The sequence below is a fragment of the Malaclemys terrapin genome, chromosome 15, assembly GCF_027887155.1.
Source record: "Malaclemys terrapin pileata isolate rMalTer1 chromosome 15, rMalTer1.hap1, whole genome shotgun sequence".
NCBI classification, from domain to species: Eukaryota; Metazoa; Chordata; order Testudines; family Emydidae; genus Malaclemys; species Malaclemys terrapin.
In genome coordinates, this window is record NC_071519.1 from 5,595,474 (window position 1) to 5,616,964 (window position 21,491).

A 21,491-nucleotide genomic window follows, 5' to 3' on the forward strand; every position below is an offset into this window, starting at 1 on the left:
CAGCAAGAGAGCTATAATGCAATGCCTCACCTGCATGAGGCCACACCAGGGGAATTGCTCAACCTTGCTTGGATAGACTCAGAAATGCTCACCTTACTCTGAAACAGGGCGGCAGGGGGGAGGGAGGAGGGGAGCAAAGCCATGAGGGAAGAAAGGACATGATAAAAGGGAGAGACATTTGCCATGTTGGCTCTCTCTCTTCCACCTACATCTACAGATACCACCAACCACCAAGCTACTGAAGCACTGATCAAAGGCGAGAGCCTGACTGAAAAGTAACCAGCCAGCCTGTGGTGAGAAGCATCTAAGTTTGTAAGGGCAATGAAAGTGTTAAGATCAGCTTAAAATGTGTTTTGCTTTTATTTCATTTGACCAAATTAGACTTGTTATGCTTTGATTTATAATCTTTATAGCTAATAAATCTGTTGGTTTATTCTTCCTGAAGCAGTATGTTTGGTTTGAAGTGTGTCAGAGGCTCCCCTTGGGATAACAAGCTTGGTACATATCAATTATTTTGTTAAATTGACAAACACATAAACTTGCAGTGTTCAATGTGAATTACTGGACACTGCAAGACAGAGGTTGCTAGGGTTGTGTCTGGGACCAGAGATATTGGCTATTGTCATTCGCTTGCAAGTAGCTGGGAGCAGCTTACGTGCCAGAGGCTGTGCGTGAACAGCCCAGGAATCAGGGTGTGATGTTGTGCAGTCTATATGGTTTTATTAAAATATGATAAGTGAATATAATGTAACTGGAATATGCTTCATGCAAAAGGTCTCTTGTAAGGTATCATTACAAAGCTTATAATCTACTGAGTGTGATCATCCTATTTGTATAAAATGTACCACTCTTGTATCTAAAACTAGAAATATAAAATATAACTCTGAGGGCCTATTGTAATTATGCAAAGTGTGGGCTATTAATGGTGGTTTGGAATCTTGATGACTCCCATTAACCAGGACCATTGTCTGTAGATGGCTGGGTTTTACCTGTGAGTCTTCCTGTATACCTGTGTGCTGGCAAGTGGGTAATTCAGTCTTGCAGTGACATGTGATGATGTCACCTGAACTGGAATCCATCTTTAACCTGGTGCTTTTCCAGTGGCGGGGGTGGAAATTCAGAGGGACAAAGGGTTGCCGCCTTATGCAAAAGTTATATAAAGGGGTGGAACAGAACAAAGGGGAGAGAGGAGCCATCATGAAGAATCCCCTAGCTACCACCTGAGCTGGAACAAGAGCTGTACCAGGGGAAAGAATTGTGCCCAGGCCTAGAAGGTGTCCAGTCGGGGGGGGGGGGGGGAACACTTACTGAAGCATCTCTGAGGTGAGATTACCTGTATTCAGTTTGATTAGACATAGATGTGTGCATTTTATTTTATTTTGCTTGGAGACTTACTTTGTTCTCAGAGTAGCAGCCGTGTTAGTCTGTATCCGCAAAAAGAAGAACAGGAGTACTTGTGGCACCTTAGAGACTAACAAATTTATTAGAGCATAAGCTTTCGTGGACTACAGCCCACTTCTTTGGATGCATATAGAATGGAACATATATTGAGGAGATATATATATGTGTGTATATATATCTCCTCAATATATGTTCCATTCTATATGCATCCGAAGAAGTGGGCTGTAGTCCACGAAAGCTTATGCTCTAATAAATTTGTTAGTCTCTAAGGTGCCACAAGTACTCCTGTTCTTCTTTTTACTTTGTTCTGTCTGTTACTACTAGGAAACACTTAGATCCTACTTTCTGTATTTAATAAAATCACTTTTTACTTATTAATTAACTCAGAGTATGTATTAATACTTGGGGGAGCAAACAACTGTGCATCTCTCTCTATCAGTGTTATAGAGGGTGAACAATTTATGAGTTTACCCTGCATAAGCTTTATACAGGGTAAAATGGATTTATTTGGGTTTAGACCCCATTGGGAGTTGGGCATCTGAGTGCTAAAGACAAGCACACTTCTGGGAGCTGTTTTCAGGTAAACCTGCAGCTTTGGGGCAAGTAATTCAGACCCTGGGTCTGTGTTGGAGCAGATGGGAGTGTCTGGCTCAGCAAGACAGGGTGTTGGAATCCTGAGCTCGCCGGGAAAACAGGAGCAGAGGTAGTCTTGGCACATCGTGTGGCAGCTCCCAAGGGGGTTTCTGTGATCCAACCCATCATAGGGGGTTCTCACAGCAAAGCAGGGTAAGGCTGGCTCCCAGAGTCAAGGTTTAGAGAGGCCGAGCAGATCACCGGTCCAGATAAGACCAGAGGGGAACATCACAGTGGCACAGCAAGCAGAGTGTATGTACAGCTTATTACTCCAAGTGAAGTTCACACTTTAAGCACCGATATTTGTGATTTTAAGTGAGTTAAGTGCAGTGGCTAAGGACAGTCAGGAGGAGGTCACAGTTTTGTTATTTTCTGTTTGCTTATTTTGGGAAAGGGAAGTAAGAACAGGAAAGCAGGAAAACGAATGAAAGCAGAGAAGTGATTGTGAAGTTGGAGCTTTTTAGGCTTCGGTCTGCAGAAAAGGAGAGGGAGCAGCAGACATTATTACAACTGAAAGAACTGGAGATAAAAGAAAAAGAGAGAGCAAAAACACCAGCTGGACCTGCTAGAGAAACAGAAGCAGAACCAGAACCCCTCCGACCCCAACAAGTCCCATCACTCCAAAAATCCACAAATGGAAACACTCATGTACTGCATACAGTGAGACCAATGATATCGCAGAATATCTGACTACCTTTGAAAGGCTGTGTGTAATACATGAAATCCCTGATAAGAGTTCCTACCCTGATTTGCAAAATTAACTGGTAAAGCTCGAAATGGATTCAATGGAATGCCTATTGAAGATGCTTTAGGCTATTGTAAATTTTAAGATACTGTTTTGCAAAGTTTTCAGATTACCCCTGAAACATATAGAGTTAAATTTAGGACTCTTAAGAGGGATATTGGTGTGAGTAATGGGGAATATGTAAACCAAATGAAAGATTTGTTGGGAAAATGAGTGAGGGGTAGAGAGGTGGCAAGTTTTGAGGGAATGTTGGATCTTGTTGCTCAAGAGCATTTCCTAAGCATATGTAAAGCTGATGTAAAACAGTGTCTGTGGGACAAAGATGTCAAGTCTGTGGATGAGATGGGCTTTTTTATCTCATGCATTCAAACAGAATCAGGCGTCTATTGAGGGTAAGCCACAGAAAGAGGGGCTTAAAACTGGTGGGAAGGGAGGATCCCATTTTGCCCTGGGAAGAGAGAAGAGGGTGGAGAGCCTAAACACTCTCTTACCCAAAAACATTCCTATAACCCTCATCCCAAATCTCCGGTAAAAGCAGAAGAGCCCAAAAGGTGCTATCAGTGCATTTCCACTGATCACCTGAGGAATACATGCCCTATGCTAGGAGGAAGCAGGCAACCAATAGCTCATGTTAGTTCTGTTGTCCTCAGCACAGAAACCCCCCAATCAATTGAAACCTATCATATTGACTCTGTGAGGTTAGCCTCTGCAGAACCAGATATGGAGCATGTAAAGGCTGTCCAAATTGATGGCAGGGAATACTTGGGGCAGAGGGATACAGAGTCTAAGATCTCTCTGGTTAAGCAGAGTGTGGTCCCAAAGACCAGTATGTTGCCTGGCCAAATGGCAGAGATTGTGGGGGTGAGTGAAAGCAAATTCCTCATACTACTAGCTAAAATCCATGTGGTTTGGGAAGGTTTGGAAAGTATTTTGACTGTGGGGATAATGGAACACCTCCTATTCGACCTCCTCCTTGGTAATGATTTTTTCCATGTAGCTCGGGTTAAAGTATTTACCTGCAGCAGGAGGGAGTGGGTATGCCCGAGGGAAAGGGTCAGGTCTCAGGATCTGCTGAGAGAATGGGAGAGAGGCTCCTTGATTCTTCTGCAGCTGGGGGAAGCCACATGCTTCCAGGTGGGAGGGTGGTTGAGACTAACTCCTGCACTGCAGCTGGAGGCAACACCACACCAGGAAGGGATGGGGGTATAATGCCTGCCAGGGAGAGAACTGTCCAGGTTGTTAACTGCCAGCAGGTCACAGCTGAACCAGAGGCAAAACCGACTCTAGGGAACATAGAACAATGTGTCCCAGAGGAGAGCCCAGAGAAGGGGCAGGGGATCTCAGAAACCATTGAGGTGGTGAGGATTCCTGTGACTCTAACACAGGGAAGCAGGGTGCTTCCATGTATGGGAGGGGCTGAGACTAGCTCCTTTCCAGAAGAAGGCAACAGGCCCTCAGGCGCAGGGGCAGGAAAGGTGTTGTCTGTAATTAAGGAAACTGTTCCAGTTGTTAGCTGGCAGAGTATTGCAGATGAAGAAGAGACAGATCCCTTCTTACAGAGCACAGAGAAATGTGTCTTAGGAGGAGGCCCAGAGGAGGAAACAGCGGAAGGAACAGTGGGGGTACAGGAATGTCTCCTCACTAGTCGCTTGGGGCAGGATGCCCTGGACAGTAGGACGGCTGGGTCAGCGTCTGTGCACCCAGGCACTCAGCCTGTTGAGAAGGAACTGTGTAACTGACTTCCTGGAGGGGAGCAGTCACACAGCTGACTTCTCAGGGACTGAGAAAGGGATGGCGGAGGGTGCCCCAATCCAGGTCCCAATTTTTCAGGATGCTATTTCTGATAAGTTTTGAAAAGTAACTGTGTTTCTTTACATCAAGATGGAACTCCAAGGCCTGTCACAGCAGAGGAATTCAGGCCAGGAAATTGCCAGGTGGTAGTTTGTGAGAACACAAATGACCCAACTGACAGAGAGGGGTGTGTTTTCCCCCAGGTTGGTGAGACACAGAGAGCAATTATGGGAAAGCTGCTGGGAAAAGGTGAATCTGATCAAAGGATAAACACACCTAGCCCAGAGAGCACAGATCCCAGCCCTCTAGAGGCAGGGAAGGACTCAGTGCTGGGAGGGGGAAACACAGGGTAACCCCAAAAGGGGAGCTGGATTTTCTACATATGTACAGTCCTAGGGTTGAGAGACCGCTCCCCAAAGGGCCAGCCAATGTGCAGGATCCCCTGAACACCTGTCTTGCCAGACCCTGAGGCATCAAAATTCCAGAAACATGATTAAAGTAAGAGCGGACACAGAAGGGAACACTGGAGGGAAGGAAAAGCCAGTGACTGATTACATGGGAGAGAGTCAAAGGAAACCATGGGCAATGAATAAACTAACCTCAAACTAGAATATCTGAACAGAGGGCGTGGTATCATAAAGATACTTGTAAACCCCAAAACTTTGGTATTAATGTTAAGTTTTGGGGATAAGAATTTTGACATGGATGATAAACCTTATGATAATGCTACTTTTCAATTAATACCTGTAAACAGAGAAACCCTAAAAAACCTGGTTTGCTGTGTGTGAAAGGGGAAACTGCCTTTGAGCTGGTCAGTGACTAACCCTCTTGCAGTAAACTAAGGGGGGAGGTGTGACATTGTATACCTCAGGGGAGCATGCTGTAACCCCTGTATTCCTCATTTTCATATATTTGTGATCTTATGTATAAAGCATGCCTCGTAACGTATCAGGAGAAAGATTATGATATGCTGAAAGTCATCTCTCTATCCATACATGTATATCGTTAATGCATATGAAGTTATGAGAATTGTGTAGTATGGTTGTCACTAAAACATGCTGTAAGTTGGGGGAATCAGCCAGATATTGGCTCCCCAGAGGGAGCAGCAAGGAAAGTAACCAACACCCAGGTGGGGTTTCAACCCATCAACAGCCATTGTCCAGCAAGGGAGCTACAATGCAATGATTTATCTGCATGAGGCCACAGCAGGGGAATTGCTCAACCTTGCTTGGAGAGACTCAGAAATGCTCACCTGACTCTGAAGCAGGGCAGGGGGGCAGCAAAGCCATGGGGGAAGAAAGGACATTATAAAAGGGAGAGACATTTGCCATGCTGACTCTCTCTCTTCCACCTACATCTATAGACATCACCAAGCGACTGAAGCGCTAATCAAAGGGGAGAGCCTGATTGAAAAGTAACCAGCCAGCCTGGGATTACTTTAAGTTAAAGATGCATGAGCTGTCGGAGGCCTGTATCCCAAAAAAGGGAAAAAGATTATTAAGCAAGAGATTTAGACCGAGCTGGATGAGCGACCAACTCAAAGGGGCGATTAGGAAAAAACAGAAAGTGTACAAAGAGTGGAAGAGGGGAGGGATCAGTAAGGAAATTTACCTTAGTGAAGTCAGAGAATGTAGAGATAGTGAGAAAGGCCAATGGCCGTGTAGAGTTGGACATAGCGAGGGGAATTAAAAGCAATAGTAAGAGGTTTTACAGCCATATAAATAGGAAGAAAGCAAAGAAAGAAGAAGTGGGACTGCTGAAGACTATAGCCGGAGAGGAGATAAAGATAATCTAGGCATGGCGCAATATCTCAATGAATATTTTGCATCGGTGTTTAATGAGGCCAATGAAGGTATTAGGGATACTAGCACCGTGACAGAGGGGCATACAGGATGGGGGATTACCATATCCGAGGTAGAAACAAAACTTGAACACCTTAATGGAGCTAAGTCGGGAGGACCGGACGATCTTCATCCGAGAATATTGAAGGAATTGGCACGGGAGATAGCAGGCCCATTAGCAATAATATTTAATGAATCTGTAAACTCGGGGGTGGTCCCGTTAGACTGGAGAATAGCTAATGTGGTTCCTATTTTCAAGAAAGGGAAAAAAAGTGATCCGGGTAACTACAGGCCTGTTAGTTTAACATCTGTAGTGTGCAAGGTGTTAGAGAAAATTCTGAAAGAGAAACTAGTTGAGGACCTTGAGGTTAATGGCAATTGCGATAAATTACAACATGGTTTTAAGAAGGGCAGATCGTGCCAAACGAATCTGATCTCCTTCTTTGAGAAAGTAACAGACTTATTAGATAAGGGAAATGCGGTGGACCTAATATACCTAGGTTTCAGTAAAGCGTTTGATACTGTACCCCATGAGGAATTATTGGTTAAACTGGAAAACATGGGGATCGATATGAAAATCCAGAGGTGGATAAGGAATTGGTTAATGGGGAGAATGCAGCGGGTCGTATTAAAGGGTGAACTGTCAGGTTGGAGGGAGGTTACTAGTGGAGTGCCTCAAGGTTCGGTTTTGGGACCCATTTTATTTAATCTATTTATAACTGACCTCGGAACCGATTGCAGGAGTGGGCTGATAAAGTTTGCGGATGATACGAAGGTGGGAGGCGTTGCAAATTCGGAGGAGGATAGGGATATTCTGCAGGGAGACTTGAATGAGCTTGTGAATTGGAGTATCAGAAATAGGATGAAATTTAATAGTAAAAAGTGTAAGGTGATGCACTTGGGGACGAATAATAAGAATTTTAGTTACAAGATGGGGACGCATTGGTTAGAAGTAACGGAAGAGGAGAAGGACCTAGGGGTCCTTGTAGACCGCAGGATGACTGAGTCGACAATGTGACGTGGCGGTGAAAAAAGCCAATGCGGTCTTGGGATGCATTAGGCGAGGTATATCTAGTAGGGATAAGAAGGTCCTGCTTCCGTTGTATAAGGCGCTGGTGAGACCTCATTTGGAGTACTGTGTGCAGTTCTGGTCTCCCATGTTTAAAAAAGATGAACTCAAACTGGAACGGGTGCAGAGAAGGGCGACTAGGATGATCAGAGGAATGGAAAACCTGTCGTATGAAAGGAGACTAGAGGAGCTTGGGTTGTTTAGTCTGACAAACCGAAGGCTGAGGGGGGATATGATTGCTATCTTTAAATATATCAAACGGATAAATACAAGGGAGGGAGAGGAATTATTCCAGCTTAGTACTAATGTGGACACGAGAACGAATGGATATAAACTGGCCGTGGGGAAGTTCAGGCTTGAAATTAGACGAAGGTTTCTGACCGTCAGAGGGGTGAAATATTGGAACGGCCTTCCGAGGGAAACGGTGGGGGCGACGGACCTGTCTGGTTTTAAGATTAAGTTAGATAAGTTTATGGAGGGAATGGTTTAATGGTAAAACATAGTAGCCGAGGAATACCAAGCAATGGTAGGTAAATAGTATAATGGCTAACAGGGGTCAGGCTAGAGACTCTTGCCTACATGCTCGGGGGTCTTACTGATCGCCATATTTGGGGTCGGGAAGGAATTTTCCTCCAGGGTAGATTGGCTGAGCCTCTGGAGGTTTTTCGCCTTCCTCCGCAGCATGGGGCAGGGATCACTAGCAGGAGGGTCTCTGCCAATTGAAGTCACTAAAACACAGGATTGGGGACTTCAACAGCAGAGTCCAGGGAAGGGGTAGGGACAGTTTTGTGGCCTGCAGCATGCAGGGAGTCAGACCAGATGATCATAATGGTCCCTTCTGACCTTAAAGTCTATGAGTCTATGAGCCTGTGGTGAGAAGCATCTAAGTTTATAAGGACATTGAAAGTGTTAAGATCAGCTTAGAATGCGTTTTGCTTTTATTTAATTTGACTAAATCTGACTTGTTAAGCTTTGACTTGTAATCACTGAAAATCTATCTTTATAGCAATAAATCTTTGTTTATTCTACCTGAAGCAGTGTTTGGTTTGAAGTGTGTCAGAGTCTCCCCTTGGGATAACAATCCTGGTACATATGAATTTCTTTGTTAAATTGACAAATTTACATAATCTTGCATCATCCAGTGAGCATTACTGGACATTGCAAGACAGAGGTTCCTTGGGTTGTGTCTGGGACCAGAGATATTGGCTAGTGTCATTCGCTTGCCAATAGCTGGGAGTAGCTTATATGCCAGAGGCTGTGCATGAACAGCCCAGGAGTGGGGGTTCTCAGTACAGCAGGGTAAAGCTGGCTCCCAGAGTCAAGGATTGGAGAGGCCTAGTAGATCACCAATCCAGATAACACCAGAGGGGAACATCACACCAGTGTGTTTGGATTAAAGTCTGTGGGAAATTCCATTTGGGATAACAAGGCTGGTGCATGTCATTTTCCACTGAGGAAATGAAAGATTTAATATGAGCTTGAGTTGTTCAGTAGCGTGCTGGATAGTGTAAGATGCACATTTCTGGGGAAAAGTCTGGCACTTGACAATTTGCTGGTGTTCTCCCAAGTTGTAATTCACGAGGGACTGACTAGCACCACCCAATACTGTGTAGCTGGGAGCGAGTTACATGCTGGAGACTGTGTGTTTACTGGCCAAGAGGGGCTGTTCTCACAGTAAAACAGTGGAAAAGGCACCCCAGGTTGGAGAACTGAGGGGTTAATGTCACAGACACTCATTATGACAGAGCCTCTTACAACACAGAGAAGATAAATCCATGTCCCAGAAATTGAAGACTCCAGACAGAGGGCAAGTCTCCCTGGCACTGCTTCTTGCTAACAGAGAGGTCCTGAGACAAAGGGAGAGTCCTGGGGAAGCTGGAAACAGTAAGCATGGGCTGATGGAGTTCAGCAGAGAAAGGGAACAGGAAGGGCAGGGATATTACTGAATGCAGGATCTCAGCAGTACTAGATGTCAGGATAGCACATATTGCAGCCCATTGGAAAACATAATCCCAACTATACATATAAAATGATGGGGTCTAAATTAGTTGTTTCCACTCAAGAGACGGATCTTGGAGTCATTGTGGATAGTTCTCCAAAAACATCTACTCAATGTGTGGCGGCAGTCAAAAAAGCAAACAGAATGTTGGGAATCATTGAGAGAGGGATAGATAATACAGAGAAAATATATTGCCTCTATATAATCCATGGTACACCCACATCTTGAATACTGCGTGCAGATGTTGTCACCCCATAAAAAAAGTATATATTGGAATTGGAAAAGGTTCAGAAAAGGGCAACAGAAATGATTAGGGGTATGGAACAGATTCCGTATATGGAGAGATTAAAAAGACAGGGACTTTTCAGCTTGGAAAAGAGACAACGAAGAGGAGATATGAGAGAAGTCTATAAAATCAAGACTTCTGTGGATAAAGTAAATAACCAAGTGTTATTTACTTCTCCTCCTAACAGAAGAACCAATGAAAGTCACCCAATGAAAGTACTAGGGAGCAGATTTAAAACAAACCAAAGGAAGTATTTCTTCACACAACAGACAGTCAACCTGTTGAACTCTTTGCCAGAGGAAGTTGTGAAGGCCAAGACTACAAGAGGGTTCAAAAAAAGAACAAGATAAATTCATGGAGGATAGGACCATGAATGGCCATTAGCCAGGATGGGCAGGGATGATGTACCTAGCCACTGATTGCCAGAACCTGGGAATGGACGACAGATGATGGATTGCTTGTTGATTGCCTGTTCTGTTCATTACCTCTGGGACACCTGGCATTAGCCACTGTCAGAAGACAGGATACTGGGCTAGTTGGACCTTTGATCTGACCCAGTGTGGCTGGATTGATGTACTAGGGAATATTGTGAGTCCAGTGTAATGGGAGGGAGTATGAAAATCCCTGGCTGTGGAGACCACTGGGAAATTAGAAGCTATTATTCAGGAGTAACAGACTGTAATTCAGGAGTCTCAAACTCAAATGATCATGAGGGCCACATGAGGACTAGTACATTGGCCCAAGGGCCGCATTACTGACACCTCCCCCCCTGCCGTCCTCGGCTCCACCCCCACTCCACCCCTTCCACGAGGCCCCGCCCCGCCTCTTCCCACCCCTTCCCCGCCCCCATTCCAACCCCTTCCCCGAAATCCCCACCCCAACTCTGCCCCCAGGGGGTGCAGGAGGAGTGTGGTGGGGGCTCAGGGCAGGGGGTCGGGGTGCAGGGTGCGGCAGGGGGCTCAGGGCCGGGGTCAGGGTGCAGGAGGGGTGCAGGGTACGGCAGGGGGCTCAGGGCAGGGGTCAGGGTGCAGGAGGGGTGCAGGGTATGGCAGGGGGTCGGGGTGCAGGAGGAGTGTGGCATGGGGCCCAGGGCAGTGGGTTGGGATGCAGGAGGGGTGCGGGGTGAGGCAGGGGGTCAGGGTGCAGGAGGGGTGCAGGGTATGGCAGGGGGTCAGGGTGTAGGGTGCGGCAGGGGGCTCAGGGCAGATGGTTCGGCTGCAGGAGGGGTTCGGGGGGCAGGATCTGGCCTGGCATGTACCGGGGGCAGGGCAGGCTCCCTGCCTGTCTGCCCTGCCCCCGCAAGAGGCTGGAACTTGGGGAAGGGGGGGGAGGAGGGACTGTGTGTTTCTGTTGCTTGAGGCACCGCCGCTAGCAGCTCCCACTGGCCGTGGTTCCCTGTTCCCAGCCAATGGAAGCTGCTGGGGGCACTGCCTGAAGCAACAGCCACACACAGCCCCTCCGCGCCCCATTCCCCATGTTCCAGCCTCTTCCCGGAGCTGCGCAAGGCAGGGCAGGCAGGCAGGGAGCCTGCCCTGCTCCCGGTGCACGTCCGGCCGGAGCCGCTCTGGTAAACATTGGGGGAGGGCGAGGGGGCTGCGAGGGGCTCGCGGGCTGCAGAAAATCACCCCATGGGTCGCATGTGGCCCACGGGCCATGTGTTTGAGACCCCTGCTCTAATTAGTCTGGAAAGGCAGAATGTGAAAAATAAGAATCAGGTCATGTGACTTCAGGAATGATGCACTCCAAGATCCAAAAAGCCTGCAGAGGAGAGAGATTGTAGCTATTACACATGTTGATGGAGGAGCAAGAATCTCCAGGTCTAAAGAAGTCTCACTACCAACCTAGGCTATTTTCACATGCACGGGTGCAATCCAGATCAGTGAGGAGTTGTGTCATCTCTAATCCTGGGTGAGATTCAGTGTTCTGCTGCTGGAGCTCCGTTGTCTGGATACCCCCAGCCAGCATTCAAGAACGCATGGAGTGTCTGTGTGATAAGTAACCCTGGACCAACAGCTCTGACTCCAGCAGCCTGCTTGTTACACCCCAAGCACATTCTGGTTTGGGTGGAGAAAGCTCAGGGTTTGAGAGAAAGCCAGGAGTAGGAACCTTCTGTTGGTTATGCTGAACCTAACCCCCAGTTTTACTTGAGCAAACAGGAGATATTTGACACTGTGCGATACTGCTCCTGTGCTCTGTTCCCAAAGTGTTCTGTAGGAGAAGAGGGTAGAGTGGTATTGTATGTGTCAGTGGCATGTTGGGGTGTGTCTGTTACAGCTGTCCCCCTGCTGCATTCCTTTCCCCCCTCTCCTTTCTCTTTGTCCTGTGTGGCCGCCCTTCCCGGCCATTGTGCTAACTAAAGTCACAGCCCTATTCATAGGAATGGCTTATACAGACTAACTGGAGCCATTGCTCTGCCTAGGGAGGGGGCTTCTTGCTTTTTTGTTTGATTCCTTTGTTCAGACCCGGGCTCGGTGTGGGGGGCGCTGCCCAGAAATGCAAGACCTGCAGTGGCCAACTAATTAAGCATATGAGTCATACCTGTGGCTCAGAACATGCCCAGGCATGCCTATGCTTACCTGCAGCCTTTCCCTGCCTTCTCTCCTCCCCTGTATCAAGAGGAGCCAATCAAAAGTACTGGTGGGAAACTGCCTGAGTTTGCCTTTAAAGCCGGACATTTTCTGATCAGACCTCGGAGGTCCTTGCTTTGCCACCTGGTCTGATCAGCTAGGGGTCTTTGGGGGGCCCTTTCCCCGCTCTCGTTTGTTTTTGAGCGTACTCCCATTTTTAAACTCCCCTCCCATGAACAACAAATTTGTGCCTGGAGATCTCCTGATTATTGTAAGCAAATCGAGTCCTCTCTCCATCCTCCAATGCTACTGCCGTTCCTGTCTCTGTGCTTGCTGCTGTCCTGGGGATTGGTAAGAACTCCGTCTTGCAAACTTCCCCTGTCCTAGCTGCTGGCCTTGTTTCCCCAGCAGACAGACCCAAGCTAACTCCTTGGTCTGTATCTGTAATCTGTTTCTTGCTCCGCAGCGCCTTTGCTGCTGGAAATAAGCCTGTGCCACTGCTAGGCTGTGCCTTCCTGGACTGTATCATAGAATCATTGAATATCAGGGTTGGAAGGGACCTCAGGAGGTCATCTAATCCAACCCCCTGCTCAAAGCAGGACCAATCCCTAACTAAATCATCCCAGCCAGGGCTTTGTCAAGCCTGACCTTAAAAACCTCTAAGGAAGGAGATTCCACCACCTCCCTAGCTAACCCATTCCAGTGCTTCACCACCCTCCTAGTGAAAAAGATTTTCCTAATATCCAACCTAGACCTCCCCCACTGCAACTTGAGACCATTGCTCCTTGTTCTGTCATCTGTCACCACTGAGAACAGTCTAGATCCATCCTCTTTGGAACCCCTTTCAGGTAGTTGAAAGCAGGTATCAAATCCCCCCTCATTCTTCTCTTCTGCAGACTAAACAATCCCAGTTCCTTCAGCCTCTCCTCATAAGTCACATGCTCCAGCCTCCTAATCATTTTTGTTGCCCTCCACTGGACTCTTTCCAATTTTTCCACAATCATCTTGTAGTGTGGGGCCCAAAACTGGACACAATACTTCAGATGAGGCCTTACCAATGCCGAAGGGAGGGGAAGGATCATGTCCCTCGATCTGCTGGCAATGACCCTACTTATACAGGCCAAAATGCCGTTAGCCTTCTTGGCAACAAGGGCACACTGCTGACTCATATCCAGCTTCTCGTCCACTGTAACCCCTAGGTCCTTTTTTGTCATCATATTCATCTCTCTAGCCATCTACCCTAGCCATAATCCATCCATAGCCATATCCTTCTACCCATCATACGCACCCCTCTATCCATCCATCGATCTATCCCCATACCCACCTGTCTATCCATCCATCCCCATACACACCCCTCTATCCATCCATCCATCCCCATCCCTACCCTTCTATCTATTCAACCATCCCTCCCCATACACACCTGTCACGGAGTCCCTGGGCGATGCTCTGAAACTGCTCCCCACAAAGCCAGTCAGGACTTTGGGGAGCTTCCTCTCCCTCGGAGCAGACCGTCTTCAGGGCAAGCAGCTCACATGGCTTCACCTCCTGGGAGCATTCAGCATATGTCCCTCCTTGCACTTCCCACAGCGAGTCCGCCCAGGCGGGGTCCTGGGGAAGCCAAAGGGTTCTGCACCCCCCACTTCGCAGTCAGATGTGACTCTCAGCCAGCCAGTAAAACAGAGGTTTATTAGATGACAGGAACGCTGTCTAAAACAGAGCTTGTAGGTACAGCGGCGAACGGGACCCCTCGGCCGGGTCCATTCTGGGGTTAGGAGAGCCAGACACCCACGTCTGCCCTCACTCCTAGTCCCCAGGTAGCTCCAACTCTGAAACCCCCTCCAGCCCCTCCTTCTCCCGGCTTTGTCTCTTTCCTGGGCCAGGAGGTCACCTGATCTCTTTGTTCACCTTTAGCTATTACCTTGCAGGGGGCGAAGGGGCCCTGGCCATTTGTTGCCAGGGAGACAGAGTGTCAGTGATTTATGCGCACTGGCCTTTCACCACCATGTAGAGACTTAAGAAATGCATAGGGGAAACTGAGGCACCCACACAGTATTCAGAGGAAACATTAAGAACAGTCCCACTTCGTCACAACACCCCTCTATCCATCCATCCATTCCCATACTCAGCTGTCTGTCTATCCATCCATCCATATACACACACCCCTCCATCTATCCATCCAGCCATCCCCATACACACCCCTCTATCCATCCCTCCCTCCCCATACACAGCCATCTATCCAACGATCCATCCCCATACCCACCTGTCTGTCTATCATCCATCTCCATACACACGCCTCCATCATAGAATATCAGGGTTGGAAGGGACCTCAAGAGGTCATCTAGTCCAACCCCCTGCTCAAAGCAGGACCAATTCCCAACTAAATCATCCCAGCCAGGGCTTTGTCAAGCCAGGCCTTAAAAACCTCCAAGGAAGGAGACTCCACCACCTCCCTAGGTAACGCATTCCAGTGTTTCACCACCCTCCTAGTGAAATAGTTTTTCCTAATATCCAACCTGGACCTCCCCCACTGCAACTTGAGACCATTGCTCCTTGTTCTGTCATCTGCCACCACTGAGAACAGCCGAGCTCCATCCTCTTTGGAACCCCCCTTCAGGTAGTTGAAGGCTGCTATCAAATCCCCCCTCATTCTTCTCTTCTGGAGACTAAACAATCCCAGTTCCCTCAGCCTCTCCTCATAAGTCATGTGCTCCAGACCCATAATCATTTTTGTTGCCCTCCGTTGGACTCTTTCCAATTTTTCCACATCCTTCTTGTAGTGTGGGGCCCAAAACTGGACACAGTATTCCAGATGAGGACTCACCAATGTCGAATAAAGGGGAACGATCACGTCCCTCGATCTGCTGGCAATGCCCCTACTTATACAGCCCAAAATGCCGTTAGCCTTCTTGGCAACAAGAGCACACTGTTGACTCATATCCAGCTTCTCGTCCACTGTGACCCCTAGGTCCTTTTCTGCAGAACTGCTACCTAGCCATTCGGTCCCTAGTCTGTAGCAGCGCATGGGATTCTTCCGTCCTAAGTGCAGGACTCTGCACTTGTCCTTGTTGAACCTCGTCAGGTTTTTTTTGGCCCAATCCTCTAATTTGTCTAGGTCCCTCTGTAGCCGATCCCTCCTACCCTCTACCACGCCTCCTAGTTTAGTGTCATCTGCAAACTTGCTGAGAGTGCAGTCCACACCATAATCCAGATCATTAATAAAGATATTAAACAAAACCGGCCCCAGGACCGACCCTTGGGGCACTCCGCTTGAAACCGGCTGCCAACTAGACATGGAGCCATTGATCACTACCCGTTGAGCCCGACGATCTAGCCAGCTTTCTATCCACCTTATAGTCCATCCATCCAGCCCATACTTCTTTAATTTGGCGGCAAGAATACTGTGGGAGACCGTATCAAAAGCTTTGCTAAAGTCAAGGAATAGCTTTGCTAAGTCAAGGAATAAAGTCAATTATCCTGGGCTGCCAGCTTGCAGCCACCCCACTGCTGCAGCCACCACTAGTTAACCCCCCCACCCCGCAGGGCTGTACCCTGGGCACACACCACTCTGCCCTCCGGAACTGCTCCCCCTCCCGATCAAAGAAGTGGCATAGTGTAAGGTGCACCTATTAGAATCAGGTTCTTAGTCTAGATAAGTTGTAATTTCATTTTGCATAGCTGTGGTTAAGTTAGGTTTAAAAAACTTGTTGCATTGTGTTCTGTTACTTGCTAATTTGTGTAGTCTTGGTTAAGTTAGATCATAGATAAGATTTTACTGTGTTCTGTATAATTGCGGTTAAGTCTGTCTTCCCACAACCCCTCCCCCCCCCCCCCCCCCCCGAGCTTGCCAGTCATTCGTTGCAGTCTCTCTGCTGTTTAAACTTGCAGCCTGTCTGCTCTCTGTGTCTCCCTGAGTTTAAATCTCCCTCCGCAGCGCCTCTGCCTTTGGTTTCTACTCCACCACATGCTCCTCTTCCCCCATCCCCCAACCTCACTCCTCTACCACTGCCTTTCTCTCTCTCTCTTTTAATCCCTTCCCCCACGTGCTCACCCCGCTTCTGCTGCTGCCAAACCTCAATTGTATTACTGAAGTCTAGCATAAAACCCCATTGGTTACCCTTTTTCTCTCTAACACACCTCACATTTTACATTTACACCACTGTGACATATTTTTACCTAGAGTTGTTGGTTATTTAACACATTTTACCCATAACTGTTGGTTATATGCTGCGGTGACACACCTTTTACATAGGAACTGTTAGCTACCTGTTACATTTATACTTCAGTGTTAATTGGTTACCAACTGTATTGGACCCCACTATCCTATTTACTAAAAGAAACCCCTCCCCAATTGTCTACCTTAACAAACCCCGTACCCCTCACTAGTGAATTTTCCCTGTTTTTGCATTTACTTAATAAAGTTTATTTTGCACCCCACCAATGCAGTAGTTGTCCCGCAAGGTCCTCTACCTGCTGGCAGGGTCAATGTTCTGTAGGAGAAAAGGGTAGAGTGGTATTGTATGTGTCAGTGGCATGTTGGGGTGATGCAGAAACAGGGCAGAGTAGAGATGGCATTGTGGGGCTGGCATGAACCTTTTCTCTTCTTTTCCCCTTCTAATAACCATAGGCACAGAAATCCTTACCCAGCGAGGTCACAATCTCATAGTTCTTCTGCATGACTTTTCTGTAGAGGGCTCTCTAAGTGGGGTCCAGCAGAGCCCACTCTTCTATACAGCCACCTCCTCGAAGGTCACCGGCCTCTGAAAGAGCAAGAGTCCCACATTCAGTACCTGCTGCCCCACTATTCATGGGGGAGAAGAGCCAATCAAATGGAAGCTCTGGATGGATCGCAGTCAACAGAGTCCCACCCCCACCCAGCTCAGAGAATCCAGGAAACACCAGAGTGAGGGGATGAAGAGAGAGCCCCTTGTCTCTCCCAGCAGATCCATCACACACCTACTAGCCGCAGATTAATACAGGAGATGGAGCCTCTAGCAGGGTCCACGGAGAGCTCCCTGTTAGGGAGCCAACACCCTCCTCATTGTGAGGCACTGGATATGAAGGGAGGGGAATCTCCCCTAAGCCTCACTGGTGGGTGCCTCCTTCATATCTCAGAGCAGCTGATTAGTTGGATTGGGCTCCAGAACTATGAGTCTGGTCAGTTTTCCTAGCCCCATGTAGGTGGGTTATTTTCTGTTTCACAAATTAGGGCATGTCCACCTCCGAACCTCATGGGTCTGTTCCTAGAATCTAGGCCACTTATTAAACAACTCCCAGCAGGTTTGCCATACCCTGTCCTCCTCCCTTTCTCCACCCTGTGCATTTCCTGTCCCGCTCCAACCTCCAGACCAGACCGTGCAAACCTTCCCATCTCCGGTGTATTTGCTGTCCCTGTCCCTCTCCCTCCTACAGGAGCCCACCAGGAACCCCCTCAATAATCCCTACCTGAACTGGCTCCACTGCAGCAATTTATCTTCCCTATCCCATGGGAAGATGGGATGAGCTGGAGCGAAACATGGACATCATTCTCCAGCCTGTCTGGTTGAGAAGGGCAGTTGTGGAGGTTTCAGAACAGGCTTTAGTTAATTTCACATCACTATTCCCCCAGGCTCTTTCTCTGCAGACAGATATCCTAGATTCTGCCATGCTGGGAAAATGTTCAATCTCTTTATTACAGTGTAGACCTGGCCCTATTGCCAGGCTAAACCCACAGAGAGATTTTTAACCTCCCTTCTCCTTCTCCCTCCCCTCATCCCGTAACAAAGTCTCTGAACACAAGGCTAGAAAAAAGCAGAACCAAAGGAGTCACTTTCGATAATTCCCTCGGACGCTGATCTTATGGGAGCCACACCCCAGCAGGAGGGATATGGATTCAGGAACTGGGTTTAACTTTGTCTGATCCTCATCTTGTCCACAGGAAAGTGACTCTACCCAGGGTGCAGTAATACATCTGTCTGGGCAGGTTAGAGATCTGGAAATCTCTCTCAATACTCTTCTCTCTCACGGCCACTTTCAGTCTCTCTTTCTCCTTCAATCTCCTTTTCCCTGTCCCCTCTCCCTGCCCGTCTGGTAGGAAAGTCCCATTCCTGGGTTGTTTGCTCCCCATGGCTGGATTTACTCCTGAAATTGCTAATGGGAGGAGAAATTACTGGGGGTGGGGGAGGGGAGGATGTTTGCGTAGTCATTTTAATGCCACACCCCAGCATTTTCCCTTCATTTCTTTTAGTTACCTGGAGTCTCTGGCTAAGAATTTAGTATTAACAGGGCCCAGGGCTGCCCCAGAGGGCTAGTACCAGCTTGAGAAAGTCATCACCTGGGCCGGGCAGAGAAGAAGCTTTAGTTAAAAGGTCACATCCCAGCACAGAACCCTGCTGTGGGAGCAGCAGCTGCTAAGCCTGGTCTCCCAGATCACAATGGAGGCTGCAGCGTCTGACCCAGGAAGCTGAACCCCAATATCCTGAGCAGAGAAGGACAGAGCGTTTGAGCAGCTTCCCTCCTTTAGCTCTCTGGAGAGAGCAGCTAATGAGAGCCCCTCCTCACAGGGAGAACTGCTGATCTCATTTGCCCCACTGTCCATCTGGAGTCACTCCTTGTCTTTCCATGCAGTGACTGGATTAACAGTGGTCTCAGTGAAACCAGATTTCATAAATAATGAGTCCAGAATGCTGTGGAAGAGACCATTGTGTGGCAGTGCTAACCCCCTTCCCACCCCCTACCCCCAAGAGCTAGGACAAGGACTGGCATGAATTTTCCTGATGGAACCGGAAGTTCCTGCAGTTTTCAAGAGAGGAGAAAAGCAAAATCTGTGCTTTCACCTCACAGTGTTTGATAAGTGGATAGAAAGTTATCACAGTGACTGGGCATGGACAGGAAATGCCCCCAGGATTCTGGCACAAGCTGATCAGGGAGAAAGAGCGAGGTCAGGAGCAGCCCCCAGACACCCCCCAGTACCCAGAGCCCAGACCCCACAGCCAGGGTCCCACCAGATATTCCCTGGGACCCAGCCCCCAGCATCCCAGTCCAGGGACCTCAGATACCCTTCAGAGGCTCACCAGCCAGGCTGGGAATCCCAAAGGGTTCCCCCCACCAAGAACCCCAGCAGCCAGGGACCCCCTACTGGGAACTCGGTCCCTCACTGCCTGCCTGGGATTCCCACACTGCCTGTTTAGGACCCCTGCCTGCCCTCCAGCAGGATCTGCCAAGCCATTTGCCTGGGACCCCCTGATGCTTTACTGTGGGACCCCTCACTCTGCTTGCCTGGCATCCCCTGACCTACTGCCAGAGGTGGCTACATCTTAGCACTGTGAGAAGAACCCTACATAGAGACCATTTGTCATGGGCTTTGGGATACTTCTCGACCCACGCTCCACTCAGAGTGACCTCCTGATCCTGTGCCAGCTGGAGAAAAGAAAAGGGTCCAGCCAACTCTCCTGTTACCAGCTGGGAACCACCGATCCCCCAAACATGGGGAGGCCTCTGGCTTTGATGTGTATTAAATATGTGGCTGGTCTCTTTCATCAGCAAACATTTTAACAGAGATTGAAGGAGGAAAGAAATGATTCTCAAAGGAGAGGGGAAAGATGCTCACTGGGCAATTTAACCCCCTGCAACATCCAGGATGGAGAAGGACTTAGGGCAACAGGTTCCCTCCAAGGAAGGAGAAGTTGCTGAGATTTAGAAACATGGGGAACAGCCCCAAACCCAAGAGGATTTTTAATTGACATTTGATAGTGACATAGAAAGAGGGAAAAACCTGATATTTGAGATCAATGTCCAGAAATGAAAGAAAAAGGGTGGAAATCTGAGGGATTTTGAACCAGTTTTTGCAAATTATAGAGAGGAAAGTGGAAAATCAGAGGGATTTTATACCAGTTGTTGATATGAGGTAAAATCTGAGTGTATTTCACATCAATATTTGATATATGAATAAAGTGGAAATAGGCAACATTTGCAAACATTTTATATCCATGTTCAAGAATCTGAGAAAAAGGTGTAAATCTGAGATTTTCTTAGTATTTTAAAATTAGAAAGACAGGAAAAATCTCAGGGCATATTCAATTAGAAATAGACAACTAGAGAAAAGTGGGGCAAATGTTTAGGGTATTTTATATTAATCTTCGAGATTTGCAGAGAATACATGTCACAAACTAGGGGGGGGAGGGATAGCTCAGTGGTTTGAGCATTGGCCTGCTAAACCCAGGGTTGTGAGTTCAATCCTTGAGGGGGCCACTTAGGGATCTAGGGCAAAAATCAGTACTTGGTCCTACTAGTGAAGGCAGGGGGCTGGACTCGATTACCTTTCAAGGTCCCTTCCAGTTCTAGGAGATGGGATATCTCCATTAATTTTAATTTTAAACTACGCAACTGATAACATGAGAGACGAACACCAAGATCAGAGGGGATTTTAAATTGCTATTAACTAAATAGTGGAAAAGGGGGACAGTTTGACTGGATTGTATAAGACTGTCCAATACATAAACAGAAAGTGCTGGTTCACATGGACAGCAGGGAGCCCTTTGAGGAGCTGATTTAAGAGGGCAAGGGGGATCTGGAAGGCTCCCTGGATGAAAGAAGGGGGCAGCAGTGGGGGATGGGCAGGTAACTGGTGGCTGGGGGCAACTGTGTTGGTAGTTAGGGGGCAGCAAGTGGAATTGGGAAACCGGGGTCTGGGCGGTCTCCATGGGGGACAGTTGCTCCCCCCTTCCCTACCCTGGCAGAAAACGGGCATCTCATCCCATCCTCACTCCAGGGGCAGCCATGTTTTGAGGAATGACTCAGGGCAACAATTTCCCACATAAACAAGGACAAATCGCTGCAGATAAAATGGGTGGGGAAACCCCCCACATTGGAGGAGATTTTAAATTGACATCTGAGAAATACGGAGAGAACAGGGGAAAATCAGGAGAGACTAGAGCAGGGGTAGGCAACCTATGGCAGGCGTGCCAAAAGCGGCAAGCAAGCTGATTTTCAGTGGCACTCACACTGCCCGGGTCCTGGCCACTGGTCCAGGGGGCTCTGCATTTTAATTTAATTTTAAATGAAGCTTCTTAAACATTTAAAAAACCTTATTTACTTTACATACAACAATAGTTTAGTTATATATTATAGACTTATAGAAAGAAACCTTCTAAAAACATTAAAATGTATTACAGGCACGTGAAA

At 47.9% G+C, this 21,491-nt stretch overlaps 1 protein-coding gene across 14 annotated transcripts in view; it reads right to left on the reverse strand.

Moving 5' to 3' along the window:
* LOC128823066 (zinc finger protein 3-like) overlaps window positions 1-21,491 on the reverse strand; it is an 80,427-nt gene that overhangs the window by 58,307 nt on the left and 629 nt on the right. For 11 of the 14 annotated variants that reach the window (XR_008441649.1, XR_008441651.1, XR_008441650.1 and 8 more), the window contains exon 2: window positions 16,973-17,089. Coding sequence is in view for 1 of the 14 variants with exons in the window: in XM_054005140.1 (XP_053861115.1) it covers window positions 16,973-17,006 (34 nt within the window). In the remaining 13 variants the exon portion in view is untranslated. Of the gene's footprint in view, window positions 1-13,752; window positions 14,040-16,972; window positions 17,090-21,491 lie in introns of those variants that run through there. The other 3 variants (XR_008441645.1, XR_008441647.1, XR_008441653.1) reach the window with 2 other exon arrangements.